At 46.0% G+C, this 23,729-nt stretch overlaps 1 protein-coding gene across 1 annotated transcript in view; it reads left to right on the top strand.

Moving 5' to 3' along the window:
• The first annotated feature begins 255 nt into the window (after positions 1-255).
• Positions 256-23,729, top strand: part of FYTTD1 (forty-two-three domain containing 1) — a 31,569-nt gene continuing 8,095 nt past the window's right edge. The window contains exons 1-4 of the mRNA XM_075004369.1: positions 256-543; positions 5,083-5,214; positions 8,872-9,017; positions 20,906-21,018. Coding sequence (XP_074860470.1) covers positions 405-543; positions 5,083-5,214; positions 8,872-9,017; positions 20,906-21,018 — 530 coding nt within the window. The 5' untranslated portion in view covers positions 256-404. The remainder of the gene's footprint in view (positions 544-5,082; positions 5,215-8,871; positions 9,018-20,905; positions 21,019-23,729) is intronic.

The raw sequence follows: 23,729 nt of genomic DNA, 5'->3' as shown, positions 1-23,729 counted from the left end.
CCCTCTTACTGGGACCCCACCCCCCACTCATGCATCTGTTGAAGTGGATCTTTGCCCACGAAAACTTATGCTCCAAAACATCTGTTAGTCTATAAGGTGCCACAAGACTCCTTGTTGTTCCTGAACCGATAGACTAACAAGGAGGGCTACCTCTCTGACACTTGTCTCCATTCCTGTGTTGCAGAGGCACTGGACATGCACCTCCGGAGCTGTAGAGGGCAGACTGCGGGGACGCGGCAGGCCTCTTCCTGCGGGAAAGCCACGCCTCCTCGTGTGGTCCCTCTGTGACGCCTGTGCAAAAGCCGCACCTGAGGCGGCGTGAAGTGTCAAATGCGCACGCGCCTGCCCAAGTCGAACTGCGCACAGGCCTGCCGCAGCTCCTGCCGGAGAGGCTGTTACCGCGCATGCGCAGAACGGGCGGCCGTTGGTTCTGTGAGGCGGCTTTCAGTTCGGCCATGAACGGGTTCCGGCTCGGGGCGATCCCCGCGGCGGCTGCCCGGACCGGCAGCAGCGAGAACCTGGAGAAGATCGACATGTCGCTGGGTGAGTCCGCGACTCGCTGCGTGTGGGGCGAACTACGTGCCGGGGGCGGGGAGTGGTGTGGGGGGGAGACGTTGGGGCTGGCCCATAGGGGCCTCTCACGCGCGGCGCGGCGCGGCGAGGACGGGGAGGGACCGGACCGGACCGGACAATGTGCGGTGGGGGGGAAGGCACGGACCCGACCATCTCTGGAAACCGGGGGTGTGGGGGAGGTGGTGTCCTGGGCTCAGCTAGTCGGTGAGAGGGTCCGACGTGGGTGCCGGGTGTGTGTGACTGGGCCTCGCCTCTCTCCCAAGCCCCTACTGCGTGGAAGGGGTCACTTCCCCCGGGCGGGTTGCGGAAGGGGAGCCGCTGTTTCAGGCAGTCGCAACAATGGCTACCGAGCCCGGGTAGGACCCATTGCGCTGTGGCTGGGGGAACAGGCCCATTGCTTGCAGTGGGGGAGGGAGCCAGCTCCACTATGCTGGGCTGGGGGAGTCTGAGCGAGGCCTGTTGCCCCAAGTGGGGAGCGTCCGGCCCGGCCTGCCTTGCAGAGGGGGAGCGCTAGGCCTAGTGCAGTGTGTTTGGGGTTTTGTGACTGTGTAAAGGCCTGGCCTCGTTCCCTGAAGTAGAGAAGCTGCTGCTTGGCTCTCGCTCGCACCTGGGCAATCCCAGCAGTCGCCAGCCTTGCCGGTGTTTGCAGCTTGGTAGAGCCTCAGCGAGGCAGAGGGACTCACTCTTGAAATGGTCAGGGCGTTCAGGCGTTATCAGCAAAGTGAGCTGCTTTTTTTTTTTTTTTTCTCTTAATGAGAGTTTTTTTTTGTCGTTAAATGGGGGATAACCGAAACAGCTGAGTTTAAATACTCTCACAAAAAAACGCACTTTTTCGATTTGCTTTTACCTTGAATTTGTGATGTCTTAATCCTGTTTATTTCACCATCAAGTTTCCCGAAACTGTGGGGAGATCAAGACTTGGCTCTTAATGTAAAAGATTATTTTAGAGAGGGAAAAAACTAACTTATGTTGCCTTTATGCATATGTAGTTGCAAAACATAAAGCACAGGCAATTTTATTTTTCCTTGCAGATCGAGTGGTCTTTGGCAAGAAGCTAACTCGGTCCATCATTTGGTCAAAACTTGTAATACGCTGGCTCAGGACTCCCTTAAAGATGGGAATGTGGGAGGATAGGAAATTGACTTTTTTGCTTGTTGTTTATTATGATTCAGGCTCTACCGAAAACATGGCCAACTCTGAAATCTGTTCATGCGCTTTCACATTAGGCGTACAGATTTCATAGGGGAGACCAGTGTTTCTGAATTGACTCAAAAGGGGCCCTAAAGATAATTTAGGGGGATTGTGATATTGCCATCCTTTCTTCTCTGCTTCTTTCAGACCTGAGTGATTGGAGAGTGATTGGCCATTGGCCAGGTACTTAGTTCTCAAGAAAGTGCCCCATTAGTAACAGCACAGAAGTAAGGGTGACAATGATAGGTGTCCTGTTTAATTACTTAACTTTTAACCGGTTAACTTAAACCAGTTAATTGTTTAAAGAGGGTGGTGGAGCCTGTCTCTTGGAGAGGGGCTGCTCAGGCCAGGCTGGAGCACCCCTGCCTGCAGTCTACCTCGGGCTGCTGTGGATAACTGCTGCTCCAGCCGTCACTGGTTAACCTTAACCAGTGTAAGTCTTATCGATTTAGGGTGAGGTTTACTGGTTAACCCATTAACATCCCTAGGCAATACCATCCCATGCCACTCTCACATCTGTGTTGCTGTCTTCAGAGCTGGGCTGCTGGAGGGTGGCAACAGCTGAGAGACCAGCTCTGCAAGCAGCAGTGCAGAAGTGAGGCTAGCAGTACCATACCATACCATGCCATGCCATGCCATCCATACTTCTGGATTGCTGCTGGCAACAGTGCTGCCTTCAGGGTTGGGCTCCCAGCAAACACCCACCTGCTCAGCTCTGAGGGCAGCTGAGAAGTAAGGGTAACAGTACCTCACACTTACTCCCTCCCTACAATAACCTTGGAAAATCCTTTTATGGGTCAAGATGCCTAAAGTTACAACGCTGGAATTTTGGATTTAAATATCTAAAATCATTACACTTTTGATTTTTCAAATCCTATGACCATGAAAAGACCAAAATGGACTGTGAAACTTTTATTTCCCTAACTATGATGCGTGCTGATACAGTTTGATTGGTATTTCCACCTCCACAACAAGTTGCAGTGTTTCTGGTATGCTAAGTGCTTGGGTGGCTGCCCAGGAGAGATTCAGGTGCTGCCCGGCTGATTAGCAGAGCACCCAGAGGGGTAGCTATGGTGACAGGAAGAGCTCTCCCATCAACATAGTGCTGTCTGTACAGAGGAGTTATGGTCAGAACAACTATGTTGTTGAGGGGTGTCAATTTTTTACACTCCTGAGCGATGTAGTTTACTGACAGAGATCTTGCAATATGGATCTGGCCTGAAGTTTGCTCTGCACTAGGAACTTATTGTTATAGTCACATCCCTTGGAGTGTGGAGCTCATGGTTATCCTGACCTAACCCTGGAATAGATAGACCTTTCTCTTGTTGACATACCTAGGGCCTCACATGGAGTGGAATACCCTACATGGGAGAACCTCTGAAGTTGGTATAGGCAGCATCTTCACTAACAGCTAGAATGCTGCTGCTGCTGTATTGTGTAGGCAAGGCCTGTGTTATGATTTTGGAAGACCACTATGGAGCCTGAAAACCAGTCTCTTGCACAAATAGAAGTTGGTCCAATAAAATATACAAATTCACCTGCTTAATCTCTGTTATCAAAGATTTTCTAGAGTTGTCAGTTGGTCTGCAGTCTAATATGGTATCTTTTTCAATCTTAAGTTTTCTAAAGTGATGTGGGAGGTAGGTTGTCTGCTTTAAAGTATGTTAAATGGGGACTCAAGTAATGTTTGAGAGCCTAATATTCCAGTGCCAATTTGGCTGCTTGGTATGACGATCATAGTATTTTGTTTTTATTTTGATTAAATATGTGCTTCCAATATTATATACTGTAACATGGGTGTGCAGCGTGGGGAACAGAACCCTTTGGGGTGGGGTGTGAAATTCTGTAAAGTGAGGGGAGGGCACAGTATGATTGGCTGCTGTGTGTCAGGCTCATCCATCTCATTAATATGTAACTGTTTTTATGTATGTGTATTGACAGTTATAAACTCCTCAGTAAGGTTTTTACATTCTACATGCTTATTTTCTTACATGTACCGAAAAGGTTTTTTTTATGTGAACATAATTGAAATATATCCATCAGTTTGGATTACATTACAGGTTGGTGTCAAGTACCGGAGGGGTAGCCGTGTTAGTCTGGATCTGTAACAGCAATGAAGGGTTCTGTGGTACCTTATAGACTAACAGAAAAGTTTTGAGCATGAGCTTTCGTGAGCACAGACTCACTTCATCAGATGCATCAGATGAGCATCTGATGAAGTGAGTCTGTGCTCACGAAAGCTCATGCTCAAAACTTTTCTGTTAGTCTATGAGGTGCCACATGACCCTTCGTTGCTATTACAGGTTGGTGGAGGCCTTGCTTATTGCAAGGAAAAAAGTGGGGTCCAAGGTAAAAAGTTTGTTCACCCTTGCTGTAATATACATTGTATTAAGTGTATAGACCAGGCAATGTTTTAGAAGTAATATTTCTGGAATATTCTTTGGTGTTTTCTGTCTTTCTATGATGGATAATACTGTGTTCCTGGACACTTGATTTGAAACTGATTTTTCTTTTCTTCAAGAAACTGATTCTTTTGGTTCCTCCATATAGTCAACACAAAAATGTTACACTTGATCTGTTTCCAGCTATTCCAGGCTCTGGAGATACTGTGTTACTTTAAGAGCTGTTTGAAACAGCCACAATATGCTTATTAATATCAGAGAGGTCGCCGTGCAAGGCACTGCATTTAGCCATACTGAGTTGAAGTATCTTATTAATGCATTCCATAAGGAAATCCGTGTATCGTACAGGTGTATTTGCAACATTGTATAATGAGGCTATTGTTTTAGGTGAAAGATAAATTTATATTTTTCAAATGGTAGTGTAAGAGTAATGCTGTAAAGCCCAGATTAAGGCTTTTTGAGCATTGTTGCCCTGAAGTGATACAAAATCTATACCTGTTCATCTGTGCTGAATATAGCAGTGGCATTTGATGATAATACTAATTTACAAATGTAAATAATTGTACAGTGAAGAAAAACTGTAATTAACCTGGGCACTACTAACTGCTGACTCTTTACTGGATAGCTTAATTTTTTATTGGTGTCTTTTTTTTTTTTTTTTTTTTTTTTTTTAAACCTAATGCAAGAGAAATTCTGAAAGGAGTAATGAATTGCAAGTTCCATCCCCAACGATAATCTGAAGGGCCAAATAAATAACCCTGACTCCATCTTTTTACACCCATTGAGAACTATTGTTCAAATTCAGGGAATTTGCTTGAGTGAGGGCTATAGGGCTTAACTCAAAGCAACTAAGACTTTATTTAGATACCCTTTAGATTTCCATATTTCAGTTATCATAAAACCTTTACTTTTGCAGATGATATAATTAAATTGAATAAGAAAGAAGAGAGAAGGAAGTACTCCCCCAAAATGAAAAGACGGTTTCAACTGAATAGAACTCGACAGTTCAAGATGAGGGGGACCAGGTGGGGAATCCAACAGCAGACAGGTATGTGCTTTATAAAATACAATCCATTTATCATTCATGTGAAGTGAAATGTCACCTCCTAAGGAAAACTGGATAGTACCTCTTGTGGAAAAAAATACAGGTTGGCTTAATATGTCACTTGAGCCGTGTCTACACGTGCACGCTACTTAGAAGTAGCGGCACTAACTTCGAAATAGCGCCCGTCACGGCTACACGCGTCGGGCGCTATTTCGAAGTTAACTTTGACGTTAGGCGGCGAGACGTCGAAGTCGCTATCCTCATCAGGAGATGGGGATAGCGCCCTACTTCGACGTTCAACATTGAAGTAGGGACCGTGTAGTCATTGCTCGTCCCGCAACTTCGAAATAGTGGGGTCCGCCATGGCGGCCATCAGCTGAGGGGTTGAGAGACGCTCTCTCTCCAGCCCCTGTGGGGCTCTATGGTCACCGTGGGCAGCAGCCCTTAGCCCAGGGCTTCTGGCTGCTGCTGCTGCAGCTGGGGATCCATGCTGCAGGCACAGGGTCTGCAACCACTTGTCGGCTCTGTGGATCTTGTGTTGTTTAGTGCAACTGTCTGGGAGGGGCCCTTTAAGGGAGCGGCTTGCTGTTGAGTCCGCCCTGTGACTCAGTCTGCAGCTGTGCCTGGCGCTCTTATTTCGATGTGTGCTACTTTGGCGTGTAGACGTTCCCTTGCAGCGCCTATTTCGATGTGGTGCTGCGCAACGTCGAAGTTGAACGTCGACGTTGCCAGCCCTGGAGGACATGTAGACGTTATTCATCGAAATAGCCTATTTTGATGTTGCTACATCGAAATAAGCTACTTCGATGTAGGCTTCACGTGTAGACGTAGCCTTGATGTGTCTTCCAAGTATTATTGTGTGTCAAATTTAAATTTATAATTCAGCTCTGGTTTGAGCCAAAAGTTGTTTGTCTGTGCTTCTATAGTGTTTCCTGTTGCCCATGAAAATCCAGCTATGGATGTTTCACACTCTTTTGTGAGTCAGGAAATCTTGCTCTTCACTCAGCTTTCTCCTGGAAGTTGTATGACAATAGACTGTGCGAAGTGGGAGAGAAGGATATCACAAGTGATCAGGGTTTGTAGGTGGGGAAATGTAGAGTCCTTGCTAATCTCTAAGCTTTCTGTAAAGGAGAGCCCAACGATTACATCACTCACATTAGTGCGTAATAATTACAACTTAATGTATCTACCCCTCAGGCCTCTCAAAGGCAATGCTACCTACAAATTTTGCATTTCAATACTCTAATCCAGTCTGTGATGCTATGTCTGTGCAGCCAGCCTGCACTGAAATCTGAGTTCTTTAGTTTCCAGAATGTACTAAATGGAGATGGAGTAGGTGTGCTCTCAAGCACACTAGCTATTGTCTTTGTGAACAAAGATCTTGACAGGTTTCACTTGGCAGGTCCACAGTGTTACAGTATACTGGAGGTGTAGGGGGAGAGGTCTGTGTAGCGACAGTGAAGAGGAGGTAAGGTGTACAAGTGAAAATTAATCAACATTGCCATCTAATTGTGTTAAAGATAATTGGTAATGATAAATGTTTCCAGTAGACTGTATTCAGTTGCTACTGTGTCACTACCTAGATCCTAGGTGACTAAGCACACTTAACTGTGACACTGATTTTTTGAAAAGTAACTATTTGTTCCCTTTCAGCACTGTGGATAAGTGTATAAAGTTAAACTGTCTAATTCTGATGAAATACTATTATGGTTGATGATGCACTAAAGTTGAATGATGAGGCATATAAAAATTCCACTTACGCATTTACTTATTTCATAGCAATTAATATAAGCTTGCCACTGCTTCTTTGGAATGCAGGGGAATTATCTTAAAACCAGAGACCATTGCTAATACAAAAATGGAAACAAGAAATATTGTATTCAATAGTAACAGAGATATAGTCGTGTTAGTCTGTATTTTATCAAAACAAAAAAGCAGTCATGTAGCACTTTAACAAAATAATTTATTAGGTGATAAGCTTTTGCATGATCTGAAGAAGTGGGTCTGTCCCATGAAAGCTCATCACCTAATAAATTATTTTGTTAGTCTTTAAAGTGCTACATGATGTGTGTTCCCCTTGAAAACAGAGCACAAACATGCTGTGTTTTACTGTAGAAGGGGAACCAAATTGCATTCTCCAGTCCTATTAGACTTGGTCTTTGCTGGGTGTAATGCTGTTTGGATATATGGTTCAATTATGTTTCTATCTCAATAATAGCACAAAACCCAAATTGTGTTAGAATACTGTCTGTGAAGTCCACTGTTGTGGCCGGGTCCTCCAGCATAGTAGATGGCGCTTGAATCTAATCCCATTTTAACCACCTGGGACTCTCCAAACTGTTGCTTGCTGAATGATCATAAAGTTGAAATAAAACATCCTATTTTATGGTGTTCGGCGTGGGTCTGAGATAGTTACTGTTTTTATAGACACAAGGTGGGGTGTTGCTGGCTCCCTGGAACTCTGCACCCACTAGTGAATCTTATAACAATTTGTAGTTGAATACCATAGAGTAGATGTAATCAACTTATTTTTCATTGAGGTCCAAATCTCTTGGTCAAGGTATAATCAAGGTCTAAACTGCAGAGAAGAAAATTAAAAAGTGACAACAATGCAAAATCCATTCAAGAGCATCTGACAATTCAGCCTATTGCCTGTCTCTACCACAGAGTTCTCAAAGATGCTGGTTCAGTAAAGCACAGTACAACTACAGGGTTTGTGGTGGGAGTTGGTATGGTTATGATAGTTTAAGGCCTACTTTGACCTGACGTAAGGTGGCAGCAGTATCATCAAGACCAAGGCTTATAGCAAAATAGTTGGGGATCCTCTGTCTTAAAGCAAAAGCTGAGTATCCCTTCAGAGATACTTGGCCCATGCATGTCTCTCTCAAGTGACAGGGGCAGTGCCCAGTACTAAGGCATTGGATCTTACTACTCGCCATGTGGCAGTTGAGGAAGCCAGCTGCTGTCTAGAGTGGTTGGGTGTCCTTGAGCTGCCAAGACCTTCCTCACTTCCTGTCTCCTTTCTCCCTGTGAAGGGGAAGTGTATGGGGCTATGCTGAAGGGCCATGGTCAAGAGGGGAACAGAAGGCTCCAGGCCATGAGTACTGACCTCTCTAGCCCCGACTCAGTCCCCTACTGCCCGAGCCCTTCAGCATGGCTGTGTCTGCTTCCCCTTAGCAGGCAGAGTCCGTCAAGAGATGCGGATGGGGCTCTGTGCCCTGAGGGGGTGTTGAAAGGCTAGGGACAACTGGGGTCTCTGTGACAGGTAAAGGGCAGTATTCCCATGGCGCGGCCTGCAGGCTCTCCTCTCTCCACCACCCTCCTTGCTTTGTAGCTACAGTAGTGTGGGGAGCAAGATGGGCAGAGAGCCTAATTTTGCTAAGGCAAACTGCATAGAACCCCACCTGCATCTCCTGCTGGACAGATCCTCCTGCTGATCTTGGCTGTTTAGCATGTCCCCATATGGTCCTCATGGTCCCTGATAACCTTGTTGCATCTGTTTTTAGGGCAGCATACCGCATGCTTTTAAAATCTGTTTCCTAGCTTACATTATAAGTGATAGCTAGTTGTCACTGACTATCATGTGCCCAAGATTTTAGGCTTCTGTGTTCAGAAGGTGTGTCCTTCAAAAATTAGTGCTGCTTTTTTTCCCCATTGTAGGTTTCAGTAAGAACCGTTTGGGACAGCGAAGGAGGATAACAGGGAAGAAGCGGCCCTATGGAGTTATAACTGGCTTGGCAGCCAGGAAAGTACTGGGGTCACGTGGAGGGATCAGTCCGCTGAACAGACAACCACTTAGTGAGAAGGTAGAAGTACAGATTTGTACCCTGTGCTTGGCAATTAAGAACTTGGAGAATCAGTGTGACAAATGGATTATAAAGATGCAGAATTGCTAGTTTTTAAAATATGTAAATGTATTTGTAGTATAATAATCTGGTAGAACCTGCTTATTAAAGTAGGTATTGCAGATTTTGTCATAACTTGTCCAAAACCAATAATTTGAAAGATTGATTTGTTCTGAATGCATTTATATTGTTACAATATTTCTAGCTGTTAATATTATATTGAAATAGCCTAGCTATGAATAGCGTCTTGCTTTTTTCCACCCCACTCCAGATTGGATTTGCACAAACACTTTCAAACAGAATGTAATGATTTGTACCATATGAAGGGATTTTACATACTCCTGTCTGAAGTGATCAAAATAGTACTGTTAATTGTTAACTTGTACTATGCAAAAGTTAAGAATAGAGGCACTCTGCCATATGAAAATGAGATTCTCCCTCTTCAGTGGCACATGATTTGTACCTACTGCTGGTACGCTGAGACACAGCAGGCTGCAAATCTGTTGCTGATTACTTGGTCTAGCAGGTATGGTCTGGCACAGGTCCAGGACTAAATATACCAAGTTTTATACCAGGGTTGGCAATAAAAAATCAGCAGCCCACCAGGGTTAGTAAATGGCAGGCCGCCACTGTAATGGTAGTCCATCAATCCGATGACGACAAATCTGTGCAGATCATCTGTTGTTGGTCTCATGGTGTGCTCTCTGGTGACTGTATAAGCCAATTCCAGAGGTGCACATTTGCCACGGATGGTGCATGGGAAGTTTGCAGTCTGTGGGTTGTGCATTGCTGATGCCCTGTGGCGTCGTTCACACACCTCTTGTAGACGCCGGCAGTGGTCTTCCTTAAAGGCAATGCAGGTATTTCTGACTGCACGCCACTGTGTTCTGTCACTGGCGGCGTCCTCAAGGTCCCCAGGTTTGATACTGCTGTACTGCAGATTGGCTTTGATGGTATCCTTGTAGCATTTCTGTGGATGACCTATACACTGGATGCCCTGGGAGAGTTCACCATACGGAAGCTGGCGAGGGATTCTGTTGGCATCCTCGCGGCTGACATGACTGGTCCATCATAGTGTGACTTCATAATCATCATTTCGATGCTTTTTCATCTGGGCTCTCTTGAGGACCTCAAGATTGGGCACTTCGTCTTGCCAGTGGATCTTCATGATGTTACGGAGGCAGCGCATGTGGAATGCTTCAAGCTGCTTGATGCGATGCCTGTATAGTGTCCATGTTTTGCACCCGTACAAAAGAGATGAGAGAACAACAGCTCTGTACACAAGCAGTTTTTTTGACATCCGGATGTTATGGTGGTTTAGAACTTTGACACGCAGACAGCCAAGTGCCTGGCTCGCTTTGGATGTTCGCACGTTGATCTCATTATCCACTGATCCATCACTGGATATGACACTACCCAGGTTTTTAAAGTTCCCCACTACTTTAAGCCGAGTGCCGTCAATGGAGATACTCGGGACAGGAGCATTTGATCCAGGTGCAGGTTGATGAAGAACTTCTGTCTTTCCGAGGCTGATAGTTAGTCCAAAAAGTTGCGAGGCCTCAGCAAACTTGTTGACAATGTGCTGAAGATCGTTTTCAGTGTGAGCCATAAGGGCACAGTTGTCAGCAAAGAGTACCTCAGAAAGGAGTTTCTGCACTGTCTTAGTCTTAGCATTCAGGCGACGGAGGTCAAAAAGTGAACCATCATGCCGGTATTTCAGGTATGTACCTCGGTCCAGATCTTTCATTGCATGGTTAAGGACGCATGCAAAGAACAGGTTAAATAAGACAGGAGCGAGAACACATCCTTGTTTCACGCCAATGGTGATGCTGAAGGGGGCTGATGTGGCTCCATCAGACAGTACTTTGCCTGTCATGTCGTCATGGAAAAGGCGTATAATCTGGACAAATTTTCTTGGGCAGCCAAGTCGTATTAGAATGGTCCAGAGGTCTTCCCTGTTGACAGTCTCAAACGCCTTTGTCAGATCTATGAAGACAGCATATAGGTGCATGTTCTGTTCAATGCACTTCTCTTGTATTTGTCTGACGGCAAACACCATATCGGCTGTGCACTGGCCAGGTTGAAAACCGCATTGACTTTCAGGTAGATTTGCCTTGGAAATACTGGCTGTTAGGCGGTTCAAGATGATGCGGGCAATGATCTTCCCTGCAATGGAGAGGAGGGATATGCTTCTGTAGTTTCCACATTCTGCTTTGCTGCCTTTGTTCTTGGAGAGGGAGACAATAATAGTATTGCAGAGGTCCTGTCGTATGTTTTCATCCTCCCAGATGCTGCTGATCGTGCTATGGAACACTGCTAGTGCTGCTGGACTTGCCGCTTTATATATCTCTGCTGGTATCCCATCTTTTCCAGGAGCTTTTCCTGAACTCATCTGGCTAACAGCTTGCTTAATCTCGTCTATAGTGGGCGGAAGGTCAAGATCTGTCAGGACGTGGTGTTGTGGAATTTCACTGAGGACATTATTATTCACAGTCGATGGTCCGTTAAGGAGGTTGCTAAAGTGTTCTCGCCATCTTTCGTTGATGCCCTCTTTGTCTTTGACCAGCCTTGTGTTGTCTGATAAGAGCAATGGGGTCGTCCTTGGCTTAGAAGGTCCATAGACAGTCTTAATAGCACTAAAGAACATCTTTGAGTTATGGGTCTCAGCACAGCGCTCAGTTTCTTTGGCTTTGCTCTCCCACCAGCTGTCTTGCATCTGACGGAGGTCTTTTCTGTGTTTTGCTCTTAAGGTGCTTGAAATGGTCCCGTTGGGAGGCTGAGGAGGGGTCATTCGGCCATTCAATAAAAGCTTTTCTCTTTACTTCCAGTGCTGAACATATTTCTTCTTGGTTCTCATCGAACCAATCCTAATGTATTCTTTTCTTTGGTCCAAGCGATGTTATTGCTGTGTCAGTCACTATTTGCTTGACCTGATCCCACTTTTCTGTTACGGTACCGATCAGTTGACCATGGGATGTTGGTCATCGAGACTCTTCTGAAAATTGTTGAAACATTGGGCATCCTTCAGTTTGGCTATGTTAAAAGCAGGTCACAGATGCTTAAGGCATTTGTGCCGAGAGGGAGCGATGTAAAGTTGAAGAGACATCCTGACTAATCTGTGATCTGTCCAGCACTCTGCGCCTCGCATTACTCTGGTGATCAGTACGCCTCGGATGTCTCGCCTTCTGACAATGGCATAATCTGTCAGATGCCACTGTTTAGACCTAGAGTGCATCCATGTTGTTTTGTATTTATCCGCTTGTTGGAACAGAGTGTTGGTAATAGTCAGGTCGTTTTCAGAGCAAAGGCTCAAAAGGAGTAGTCCACTGTTTGTTCATTTTGCCTACACCATGTGGCCTGGTTACGCCTTTCCAGTTCTCATTGTCAGCCCTGACTCGGGCATTGAAATCTCCAAGTAGGAGTAGTTTGTCTGTTGCAGGTGTGGCCTTGATCAGTCTGTCATAAGAACATAAGAACATAAGAATGGCCATACTGGGTCAGACCAAAGGTCCATCAAGCCCAGCATCCCATCTGCCGACGGTGGCCAATGCCAGGTGCCCCAGAGAAGGAGAACAGAAGACAAGTGATTTATCTCCTGCCATCCATCTCCTGCCCTTGTTATGAAGGCTAGGGCACCATACTTTATCCCTGGCTAATAGCCATTTATGGACCTGACCTGCAAAAATTTATCAAGCTCTTTTTTAAACCCTAATAGAGTCCTGGCCTTCACAGCCTCCTCGGGCAAGGAGTTCCACAGATTGACTGTGCGCTGTGTGAAGAAAAATTTCCTTTTATTAGTTTTGAACCTACTACCCATCAATTTCATTTGGTGTCCCCTAGTTCTTGTATTATGGGAAAAGGTAAATAATTTTTCTATATTCACTTTCTCCACACCATTCATGATTTTATATACCTCTATCATATCGCCCCTCAATCGCCTCTTTTCCAAACTGAAAAGTCCCAGTCTCTCTAGCCTCTCCCCATATGGGACCCTTTCCAAGCCCCTAATCATCTTAGTCGCCCTTTTCTGAACCTTTTCTAATGCCAATATATCTTTTTTGAGGTGAGGAGACCACATCTGCACGCAGTACTCGAGATGTGGGCGTACCATAGTTTTATATAGGGGAAGTATGATATCTTTTGTCTTATTATCGATCCCTTTTTTAATAATTCCTAACATCCTATTTGCCTTACTAACTGCCGCTGCACACTGCGTGGATGTCTTCAGAGAACTATCCACTATAACTCCAAGATCCCTTTCCTGATCTGTCGTAGCTAAATTTGACCCCATCATGTAGTACGTGTAATTTGGGTTATTTTTTCCAACATGCATTACCTTACACTTACCCACATTAAATTTCATTTGCCATTTTGCTGCCCAATCACTCAGTTTGCTGAGATCTCCTTGTAGTTCTTCACAATCCCTTTTGCTTTTGACTGTCCTGAACAACTTGGTGTCATCTGCAAACTTTGCCACCTCACTGCTTACCTCATTTTCTAGTTCATTGATGAACAAGTTGAACAGGATCGGTCCCAGGACTGAGCCCTGGGGAACACCACTAGTTACCCCCCTCCATTGTGAAAATTTACCATTTATTCCAACCCTTTGTTTTCTGTCTTTTAACCAATTTCCGATCCATGAAAGGACCTTTCCTCCTATCCCATGACCACCTAATTTACATAAAAGCCTTTGGTGTGGGACCGTGTCAAAGGCTTTCTGGAAATCTAGGTATATTATGTCCACTGGGTGCCCCTTGTCCGCATGTTTATTAACCCCTTCAAAGAATTCTAATAGATTAGACAGACACGACTTCCCTCTGCAGAAACCATGCTGACTTTTGCCCAACAATTCGTGCTCTTCTATGTGCCTTGCAATTTTACTCTTTACTAGTGTTTCTACTAATTTACCTGGTACTGATGTTAAACTTATCGGTCTATAATTGCCAGGATCTCCTCTAGAGCCTTTTTTAAATATTGGTGTTATATTGGCCGTCTTCCAGTCATTTGGTACCAAAGTGGATTTAAAGGATAGGTTACAAACCACTGTTAATAACTCCGCAATTTCACATTTGAGTTCTTTCAGAACCCTTGGGTGAATGCCATCTGGTCCTGGAGACTTGTTACTATTCAGCTTATCAATTAATTCCAAAACCTCCTCTAATGTCACTTCAATCTGAGTGAGTTCCTCAGATTTGTCGCCTAAAAAGGCTGGCTCAGATTTAGGAACCTCTGTAACATCTTCAGCCGTGAAGACTGAAGCAAAGAAATCATTTAATCGCTCCGCAATGGCACTGTCTTCCTTGATCGCTCCTTTTATATCTTTATCATCCAAGGGCCCCACTGCTTTTTTAGCAGGCTTCCTGCTTCTAATGTATTTAAAAAACATTTTACTATTGTTTTTTGAATTTTTGGCTAGCTGTTCCTCAAACTCTTTTTTGGCTTTTCTTACTACATTATGACAGTTAATTTGGGAGTGTTTATGTTCCTTTCTATTTTCCTCACTAGGATTTGACTTCCACTTTTTAAAAGCTGCCCTTTTCTCTCTCACTGCCTTTTTAACATGGCTGTTTAGCCATGGTGGTTCTTTGTTAGGTCTCTTACTGTGTTTTTTTATTTGGGGTATACATTTAAGTTGGGCCTCTAGTATGGTGTCTTTAAACAGTTTCCATGCAGCTTCCAGGGATTTTAGTTTAATTACTCTACCTTTTAGTTTCTGTTTAACTAGCTTCCTCATTTTAGTGTAATTCCCCTTTTTGAAATTAAATGCCAGAGTGTTTGACCGCTGCGGTGTTCTTCCCAACACAGGAATATTAAAAGTTATTATATTGTGGTCACTATTTCCAAGCGGTCCAGTAACAGTTACCTCTTGGACCAGATCCTGCGTTCCAGTTAAGACTAGATCGAGAACCGACTCTCCCCTTGTGGGTTCCTGTACTAGCTGCTCCAAGAAGCAGTCATTTAAGGCATCAAGAAATTTAATCTCTGAATCCCGTCCTGAGGTGACATGCACCCAATCAATATGGGGATAATTGAAATCTCCTATTATTACTGTGTTTTTTATTTTGATAGCCTCTCTAGTCTCCCTTAACATTTCAGCATCACTATCACTGTCCTGGTTAGGTGGTCGGTAATATATTCCTAATGCCATATTCATATTAGAGAAATGAATTGTTATCCATAATGATTCTATGGAACATTTTGATTCCTTTAGGATTTTTACTTCATTTGATTCTATATTATCCTTCACATATAGTACCACTCCGCCACCCGCACGACCTGTTCTGTCTTTCCGATATAATTTATATCCCGGTATGATAGTGTCCCACTGATTGTCCTCATTCCACCATGTTTCTGAGATGCCTATTATGTCAACTTCCTCCTTTGATATGAGGTACTCCAGTTCACCCATCTTATTAGACAGACTCCTAGCATTAGTGTAAAAGCATGTTAGAAAACTACCACTATTTATATGTCCGCCTTTCACAGACACGGTGGATTTTTTTATGCATGATTGTTTTACATCTGATCTTGCCCATATATTATTTCCCACGTTCCCTATCTGACTAACTTCTAGGGAATCCCTGTCTATGGAGCCTCGTGTAAGAGAAGTCTCCGTCCGATCCAGGTGCTCCCCCGCACCAATCGGCTTTCCCCCACCTCTTAGTTTAAAAACTGCTCTATGTCCTTTTTAATGTTTAATGCCAGCAGTCTGGATCCACCTTGATTTAGGTGGAGCCCATCCTTCCTGTATAGGCTCCCCCTACCCCAAAAGTGTCCCCAGTTCCTAATAAATCTAAACCCCTCCTCCCTACACCATCGTCTCATCCACGCATTGAGACTCTGAAGTTCTGCCTGTCTATCTGGCCCTGCGCGTGGAACTGGAAGCATTTCAGAGAATGCCACCAAAGATGTTCTGGATTTCAGTCTCTTTCCTAGTAACCTAAATTTGGCCTCCAGAACATCTCTTCTACCCTTCCCTATGTCATTGGTACCAACATGTACCACGACGACCGGCTCCTCCCCAGCACTGCCCATAAGTCTGTCTAGATGCCTCGAGAGATCCGCAACCTTCGCACCAGGCAGGCAAGTCACCATACGGTTCTCCCGGTCATCACAAACCCAACTATCTATATTTCTAATGATCGAATCCCCCACTACTAAAACCTGCTTCTTCCTAACAGCTGGCGCTCCCTCCCCCGGAGAAGTATCCTCGGCACGAGAGGATACAACATCACCCTCTGGAAGGAGGGTCCCAACTACGGGATGGTTTCCCTCTGCTCCCCTTGACTGCTCTCCTTCCCTGAGCCTTTCATCCTCCGTAACAGCCTCAGGACTGTCAGATTGGAGGTGGGACAGCCCTACTATGTCCCGGAAAGTCTCATCCACAAACACCTCTGCCTTCCTTAGCTCCTCCAGTTCAGCCACCCTGGCCTCCAAAGCACGCACTCGGTCTCTGAGGGCCAGGAGCTCCTTGCATCGAGCGCACACATACGCCACCCGCCCACAGGGTAGGTAGTCATACATACTGCACTCGACACAATAAACAGGATAGCCCCCACTCTGCTGCTGGGCTTCTGCCTCCATTTCCTACTCTAGTTATATATGAGGGTTAATTAAATGTTTCAGATAGAGGTTGTTATAAAGGATTTAGTTTAAGGGCAACAGAAGTCACTGGCTCCCTCCAAGCTCCCCCTCTCAACTCCCCTCTCCAAACTCCCTCCTGTTAGCACACACCCTGTTTGCCAGCACCCGGTCGCAAAGCTCCCTGGTCGCTTACTAGCAGGGTTTAAGTGCTCGGCCTCCCTGATAGCTCCTCCCTCTGCCTACAGCTCAGCCAATCAGCACACGGTGTTTCAATTCAAACCTAATCAGCTTCCAACTGCCTGCCTGCCTGCCTGCCTGAGCACACGGCCTTTCAAACAAACAAACACACACACTCAGCTCAGCACTCCAAACAAACAAACTCCAAACTCCAAACAAACACACAAGCCCAAAACCTCCAAATATAAGCAGCCACTTACCCCAAGGTGCTTTAGTTTGCTCCTTCCTTCTCCTCCTCCAGGAGAGCCTCTCCAAACTCCCTCCTGTTAGCACACACCCTGTTTGCCAGCACCCGGTCGCAAAGCTCCCTGGTCGCTTACTAGCAGGGTTTAAGTGCTCGGCCTCCCTGATAGCTCCTCCCTCTGCCTACAGCTCAGCCAATCAGCACACGGTGTTTCAATTCAAACCTAATCAGCTTCCAACTGCCTGCCTGCCTGCCTGCCTGAGCACACGGCCTTTCAAACAAACAAACACACACACTCAGCTCAGCACTCCAAACAAACAAACTCCAAACTCCAAACAAACACACAAGCCCAAAACCTCCAAATATAAGCAGCCACTTACCCCAAGGTGCTTTAGTTTGCTCCTTCCTTCTCCTCCTCCAGGAGAGCCTCTCCAAACTCCCTCCTGTTAGCACACACCCTGTTTGCCAGCACCCGGTCGCAAAGCTGTCGAGATCTTCATAGAATTGTTCCTTTGAGTTGTCAGGGCATGTTAGAGTGGGCGCATATGCACTGATGATGGTGGCATGACGTTTGGCATTTAGTGGGAAGCGTAGTTTCTGCAATCTTTCATTGATGCATCAACTCCCAGAACTTCCTGTGGTTATCAATGAGGTTTTTATTGCCAGACTGACTCCTGTATTCTATCCTCTGTCTCAGTCTTACCCTTCCAGAAGAAGGTATAATCACTTCGTGGTTCACTCGAGACCTTTCCCAGCCAATCTTGTTTCACTTAATGCTGCTATATCAATGTTATAGTGGGCTAGTTCACGAGCAATGAGAGCTGTCTTTCTCTCAGGTCTTGCAACAGCTTCTCAATCCATGGGAGTACAAACATTCCGTACACCAATGGTAAGTTCTCTCAAATTTTTCTTTTGGTTTCGACCACAAGTAGGGTTGAACTGCCAGCTGCGGCTTGCTGGCTGGTTATTGTTGTAGGGCAGGCAATTTTTAGGCCACCTTTTCTAGGCCCCTCCCTTACTAGGGTGAGCAGTGCTGTCCCAAAGAGGACTGCTCAGACGCTTGGGATGCTGCCAGGCAACTCTGCTGCCCCAGGTACAGAGCTGGACAACCACTTGTCCACAGGCCACCTACATGCGGGATTGGGACTACGACTCCCAGTGGTAGCCTCCACCTGTTGCTTCGCCCCTCCCCCATCGCCGCAGGACTTGGGTGATGTGATGATATGATGATTTGCACAGGACCTGTGCATGAAAGCTTTTTAAGTGGTAGAGCTGTTGCACGGGAGCAATCCCACTCTCTCGACCTGGCAAGCCAGGCACCAGTGGTATGTAGAATCGTCACAGCTGGTAACTTCTTTGGTTGCAGTGGATGGCCTTGACGTCTTTTGTGCCTTGTCAAGCCCTTCACTTTCCACGAAGCATTGCAGAACCGCCTTCTTGGCCATTGGCTGTAAATGATCCCTTCCGCCCAGTCCTCCGGAACTGACTAGCATGCTGGCTAGGCACATCCGAAAATTCACCGAGGGTTTGAGCCCCATCGGTTATGCTCACCTGGTTCGGCCGGCCTGTCGACGCCGTTGCCCGGTGTGTGGCCGCTGCACATGCTGCAGCTACTTGGAGCCACAAGTGAGAGCTGAGTGACAGACGGGGACCAAAGTGGATGGACTACCCTCAAAGGGGTACGACAAGTCCCTCCAACAGAGGTACTACCCCTCCCTGTACACCCCATACACCACTGGCTGCAACTGTATTTACCAGCTTTCCGCAGATATTAGGTAAGCACAGTTCTCATTGGCTGCAGATTGCCGTTTATGGCCAATGGAAGCATTGAGAAGCAGCATGGACCAGGACACTGCTTTCATTTGCCCTCTTTGGCCACAGCCAGAGAGCTGAGATTGCCCGATACCAGCAGAGGCACAGGTAAATAGAGGTGGGAGCCCACCAGGGACTAACCCTGGCAGACTGGATCTGGCCAACAGGCTGCTATTTGCCCACCTCTGTCTTAGACGAGTGAAATGTAGATTTTTAAACAGCAAGATGCTAATTTATCATTGATTTAGGACAGGCAGTGTGCTCATCAGATCTGACAAGTATATTAGAATATGGAATACCTGTCCCAGTAAGGTTTCATCATGTTCACATGATACACTCAATGGCTGTGAGCCTGATTCGACAGTTCCACCACATAATTCACCTCATTTATCTGTTTGACGACCTTGAAGGGGCTACCCCAGGCAGCTTGCAGCTTTTTCCGCCGCACAGGTATGAGAACCATCACTTGGTCCCCAGTGGCATAGGCTCGGGTGTTATGGTCATACCAGACCTTTTGCTTCCTTTGGGCCCTGGAGAGGTTCTCCCTGGCCAGGCCCATGAGCTCGGTGAGTTTTTCTTGGAAGGTCAGTACATACTGTACCACTGACTCCCCTTCAGGAGAGGCCATCCCCTCCCACTCTTCTCTGAGTAAGTCCAGGGGTCCCCATGCCTTCCTTCCATACAGCAACTCAAACAGGGAGAACCCCGTGGATTCCTGGGGCACCTCCCTGTATGCAAACAGCAGGTGGGGTAAGTACTTGTCTCAGTCTTGGGGGTGCTGATTCATGAAGGCTCTCAGCATCTGCTTCAGAGTCCCATTAAACCTCTCCACCAGCCCATTGGTCTGTGGGTGGTAGGCTGTGGCCCAGGTGTACCGGACCCAACACTTGTCCCACAACATTTGCAGCAGAGCCGACATGAAGTTGGACCCCTGATCCGTGAGGACCTCCTTGGGGAACCCCACTCTGCTGAAAATGGACATCAGTGCATCCGCCACAGTGTCAGCTTCGATGGACGTCAGGGCCACTGCTTTTGGGTATCGCGTGGCAAAATCTACCACCACCAAGATATATGTCTTCCCAGAACGCGTTGCCTTGCTGAAGGACCCCCTATGTCCATAGCCACCTTCTGGAAAGCCTCCTCTATGAAGGGCAGTGGCCTCAGGGTGGCTTTCCCCTTGTCCCGGGTCTTTCCCGCCGTCTGGCAGGGATCACAGGACAGGCAATATTGACAGACAGCTGCAAAAATCCCTGGCCAGAAAAAGTTCTGTAGCAACCTTCTCCTGGTGTGGTGGATCCCCTGGTGTCCTGCGAGTGGGACGTCATGGACTAGGTACAGCAGCCTGCGCCGGTACTTTTGGGGAACCATCAGCTGCCTCTGGATCTCCCCTGGCTCCGCTTTGTGTCTGGGAACCCATTCCCGGTACAGGAATCTCTCCCTGCAGCCCTCCCCCAGCTGTAGAGCTGGGCTGATACTGGCCAGTTCCCTCATCTTCTGCAAGGAGGGGTCTCTCTGCTGCTCTGCCTGGAACTCTTTGGCTGGGGCAGGGGCGGAAGCCACTTGCCCTTCTCTGAATACATCAAAATAATGCAATTGATTCTTGACATCACAGTGGACTGTGGTGATCTTATAGGCTTCGGATATGAGGAGCAGCAAGCTGATTCTAAGGGGAAAGGAAGTGTTTTACCTATATGGAGAGTTGGCAGGAAGAAAAATGTAGTTGAATTGGTGTGATATTTTCCAGAGTTTGCTGAAACCATGGTGACTCTCTCAGGATCCAGTAAATTCTTGTATATGTTTTCAGAGATACACTAGTTACGTTTAAGTGTATTCTCTGAGTTACAACTTGTGACAGGGTCTTGGACAGATGGTCAAATGCAGATTTTATTGACTACTTGATGGCCTCAATCCATTGGCTTCAGTGAAGCAATCCATACGATGTGTTGACTGATATTAAATTTGAGTGAGTTATGAAAGGACACCATATAAATAACTGACTTGGATATTTAGTAACTCTTTTTTATTTATAAAGAACACACAACGAAACTATCCTGTTTTGAAAAGGAAGACGACCCTTCAGAGGCCGTTTGAATTGCAGAGGAAACAGACACCAGCTCTCAGGAGACCTGTCCCATTAAACAGAAGGTGAGATTTCTAACTATGCTGTTTTGAGATGCTTTTTCCAGCTCATCCCTTTGGTAGTGAGTTCTGGTTCTGGCTGTGCTGGCTTGGGAACAAGAGAGCTAACACTGGCCTCAATAGTAGGATGAAATCTTACACATTTAGTAAACCTCATGCAATACCCTGATTTGTGTGCTCCAGTGATGGGATCAGTTGTTCCTTGGAACTGTTAGGAATCAGCATTCTTCACTTACACCTGGTATGCTACCTCCATTTAACACAATAAAATATGTATCTTAAGTGTTCCATCTCTCTCTAAAAATGATTAATGCATGCAGTCTAGGTTTAGGTAAAATTAAAAGTAATCAGTCTTAAGTATATTAGCTCTCAGCGTGAGATTCTTTATGGGAGCTAGTACCATTCTCAGTTTCATGAACACTGTTGGGTGCTTTGTTTTGGCCTGAGATTGTTCTAATACAGTAAGGTCTCAGAGTATGCGACCCCCTCTGATGCATCTGACCCCTGATTCCTGCAGTAAACCCTGGAAATGTGCCATTTCCAGTTGCGATTAATTCACTGTCCCACTCCTCCCACCCCACTCCACTCACCACCCCAGCATAGCTCCTGCTCACTCACCACTCCTCAGGTGCAGCTCCAGCTCAACCTCCCTGGCCCTAGTTCAACACCCACGTGTACCTCTGGCTCACCCCCCTACGCCCAGCTCTGGCTCCAGCTCACCACCCCTCACGTGCAGCTTGGATTCAAACCCCGCCCTTCCCCTCTGTCCTGGTTTAAATCCTCCACGCATGGCACCAGTTTAAAATCTGCCCCCCGCACACACCCAGTCTGTGTGCAGCCCCTTTTCAAACCCTCCCGCAGCCCAGGTCAGCACCCGATCAGGGCTGCAGCTCAACTCCATCACTTGCCCCCCCTGCAGCCTTAACCCCCCACCCCCACTCCACCCACCTTCCATGGCCTCAACCCACCACCAGGCTTAACCCTCACCAACTGCCCCCCCCCCACCCCAGGACTTACCTTTCTGCTGCTTCCCTGGTTGCAGACCCTTTGTTCCACTGCGGAAAAAGCCAGACCCCCACTTACGCAAAATCCAAGTTACGCGAGGGTGCATGGAATGGAACCCTTACGTAACTCAAGGGTCTACTGTATACCATGTTAAACTGTAGGTAAGAGTGGCATAGGGACACCTGGAACACTTAGGGTGCGTCTACACTAGGAACTAACTTCGAAGTTAACTTCAAAGTTAGGCACTACATCAAGGTAGCCAGCAGAGAGTCTACACACATTTTCCCTTACTTGGAAGTTAACTTTGAAGTAGGGAGCCCAACTTCGAAGCCCTTACTCCATTCCTGGGAATGGAGTGGTGCCATACTTTGAAGTTTAACTTCAAAGTAAAGTGTGTGTAGATGCTCAACTTTGAAGTTGCTTACTTTGAAGTTGTACTTTGAAATAAGCTACTTCAAATGTATTTTTGTAGTGTAGAGACAGCCTTAATGTTTGCCCTTTTTGAATACTTCTGTTCTGTTTAAAATTGTATTCTTTCTCTTGAGGCTAGGGACCACTTCCTATGTTTATCCAAATATTGGTAGTAGCACGCACTTCACATTAGCGGGGTGGGTTGGTTTCTTCTAAGAAAATCAACCAACCTTTATTTGTCGATTGGTGGTTTTTTGTCCCTCTCTGTCCTCCCTTATTGCCCTGTTTTTGTTTGGGAGTGCATAACTTACTAGATGTTCTTGTAAGTCTCCAGATTTCCAACATTAAAAAATATCTGTTACTCTCTCTCCAATGGCTTTGGCAATTAAACCATAATTACTTGGTTAAATAACTTAAGCAATGCTATCATTCATCTTGTACTTAAAAATGGCAGTTTTCTTTATGGAGGGCACAGCTGAATTAAAAGATGAGTGTATAGCACAAGTCAGTCTCTCAAGGAATACCATGTAAACAGGAGACACAGCAGAGAGGCACAAGCCTGGGAGCTAGGAATTCTTGATTTCATACCAGCTTAAACAGCTGTATGGATTTTGGCAAGCTGCACTGAATTTTCATTCCCCCTACCTTTGTGGAAGAATTTAATATTCCCAAAGTACTATATATATACTGCATTGTTTTTATGGGAGCCAAAACAAGCAAGGCAGTGGAAGCAAGCGCAAATAAGAGAACTGGAAAATAATTTGTAGGCTCTTGAATAGGCCAGTAAATCAATGAATATTTGTATGTACTTCAGGTTATCTGTTGATATCAACCTGCCTTACTTCCAGGATTTAAATCAAAGTGGGCTGCTAAAAGAAACACAGGAAAAAATGTTAAGGATAAAATTCCTGTAGGAAATCGAGGAAAAGCTGTTTAATGAGAGAGATGCCTTCTGGCTCTAGGGAAGGTAGATTTTCTTACATTTTCTGTGGCTGAGGCTAGGATCAAAGGAAATTCCAAGAGTGAGGATAGGCAGTCAGATCCTTTGGTCACAGCTACCTCTCCCATTTGGATCAAAGTGGGATCCAGGGTAGGTTCCCACCCACTTCCAAAGATAACTCATCCTGGCTTGGATGCAGTGACCAGAGCAGGGAGACAATAAGCTCACATCTATTGGGTGTACGTGCCAACCATCTTTGCTACTCTTTTGTCATGAACTCAGTTTCCATGTTCTCTTGTCTCCATGTGTCCCCAGGAGGAACTTCTTCAAAGTGGAGGTTGGGGGTGGGGTATGAGTCTCA

This window comes from Carettochelys insculpta, chromosome 10 (genome assembly GCF_033958435.1).
Source record: "Carettochelys insculpta isolate YL-2023 chromosome 10, ASM3395843v1, whole genome shotgun sequence".
Lineage (NCBI taxonomy): Eukaryota > Metazoa > Chordata > Testudines > Carettochelyidae > Carettochelys > Carettochelys insculpta.
The sequence above is the reverse complement of the archived record's forward strand: the minus strand, read 5'-3'. Positions and strand labels throughout refer to the sequence as shown.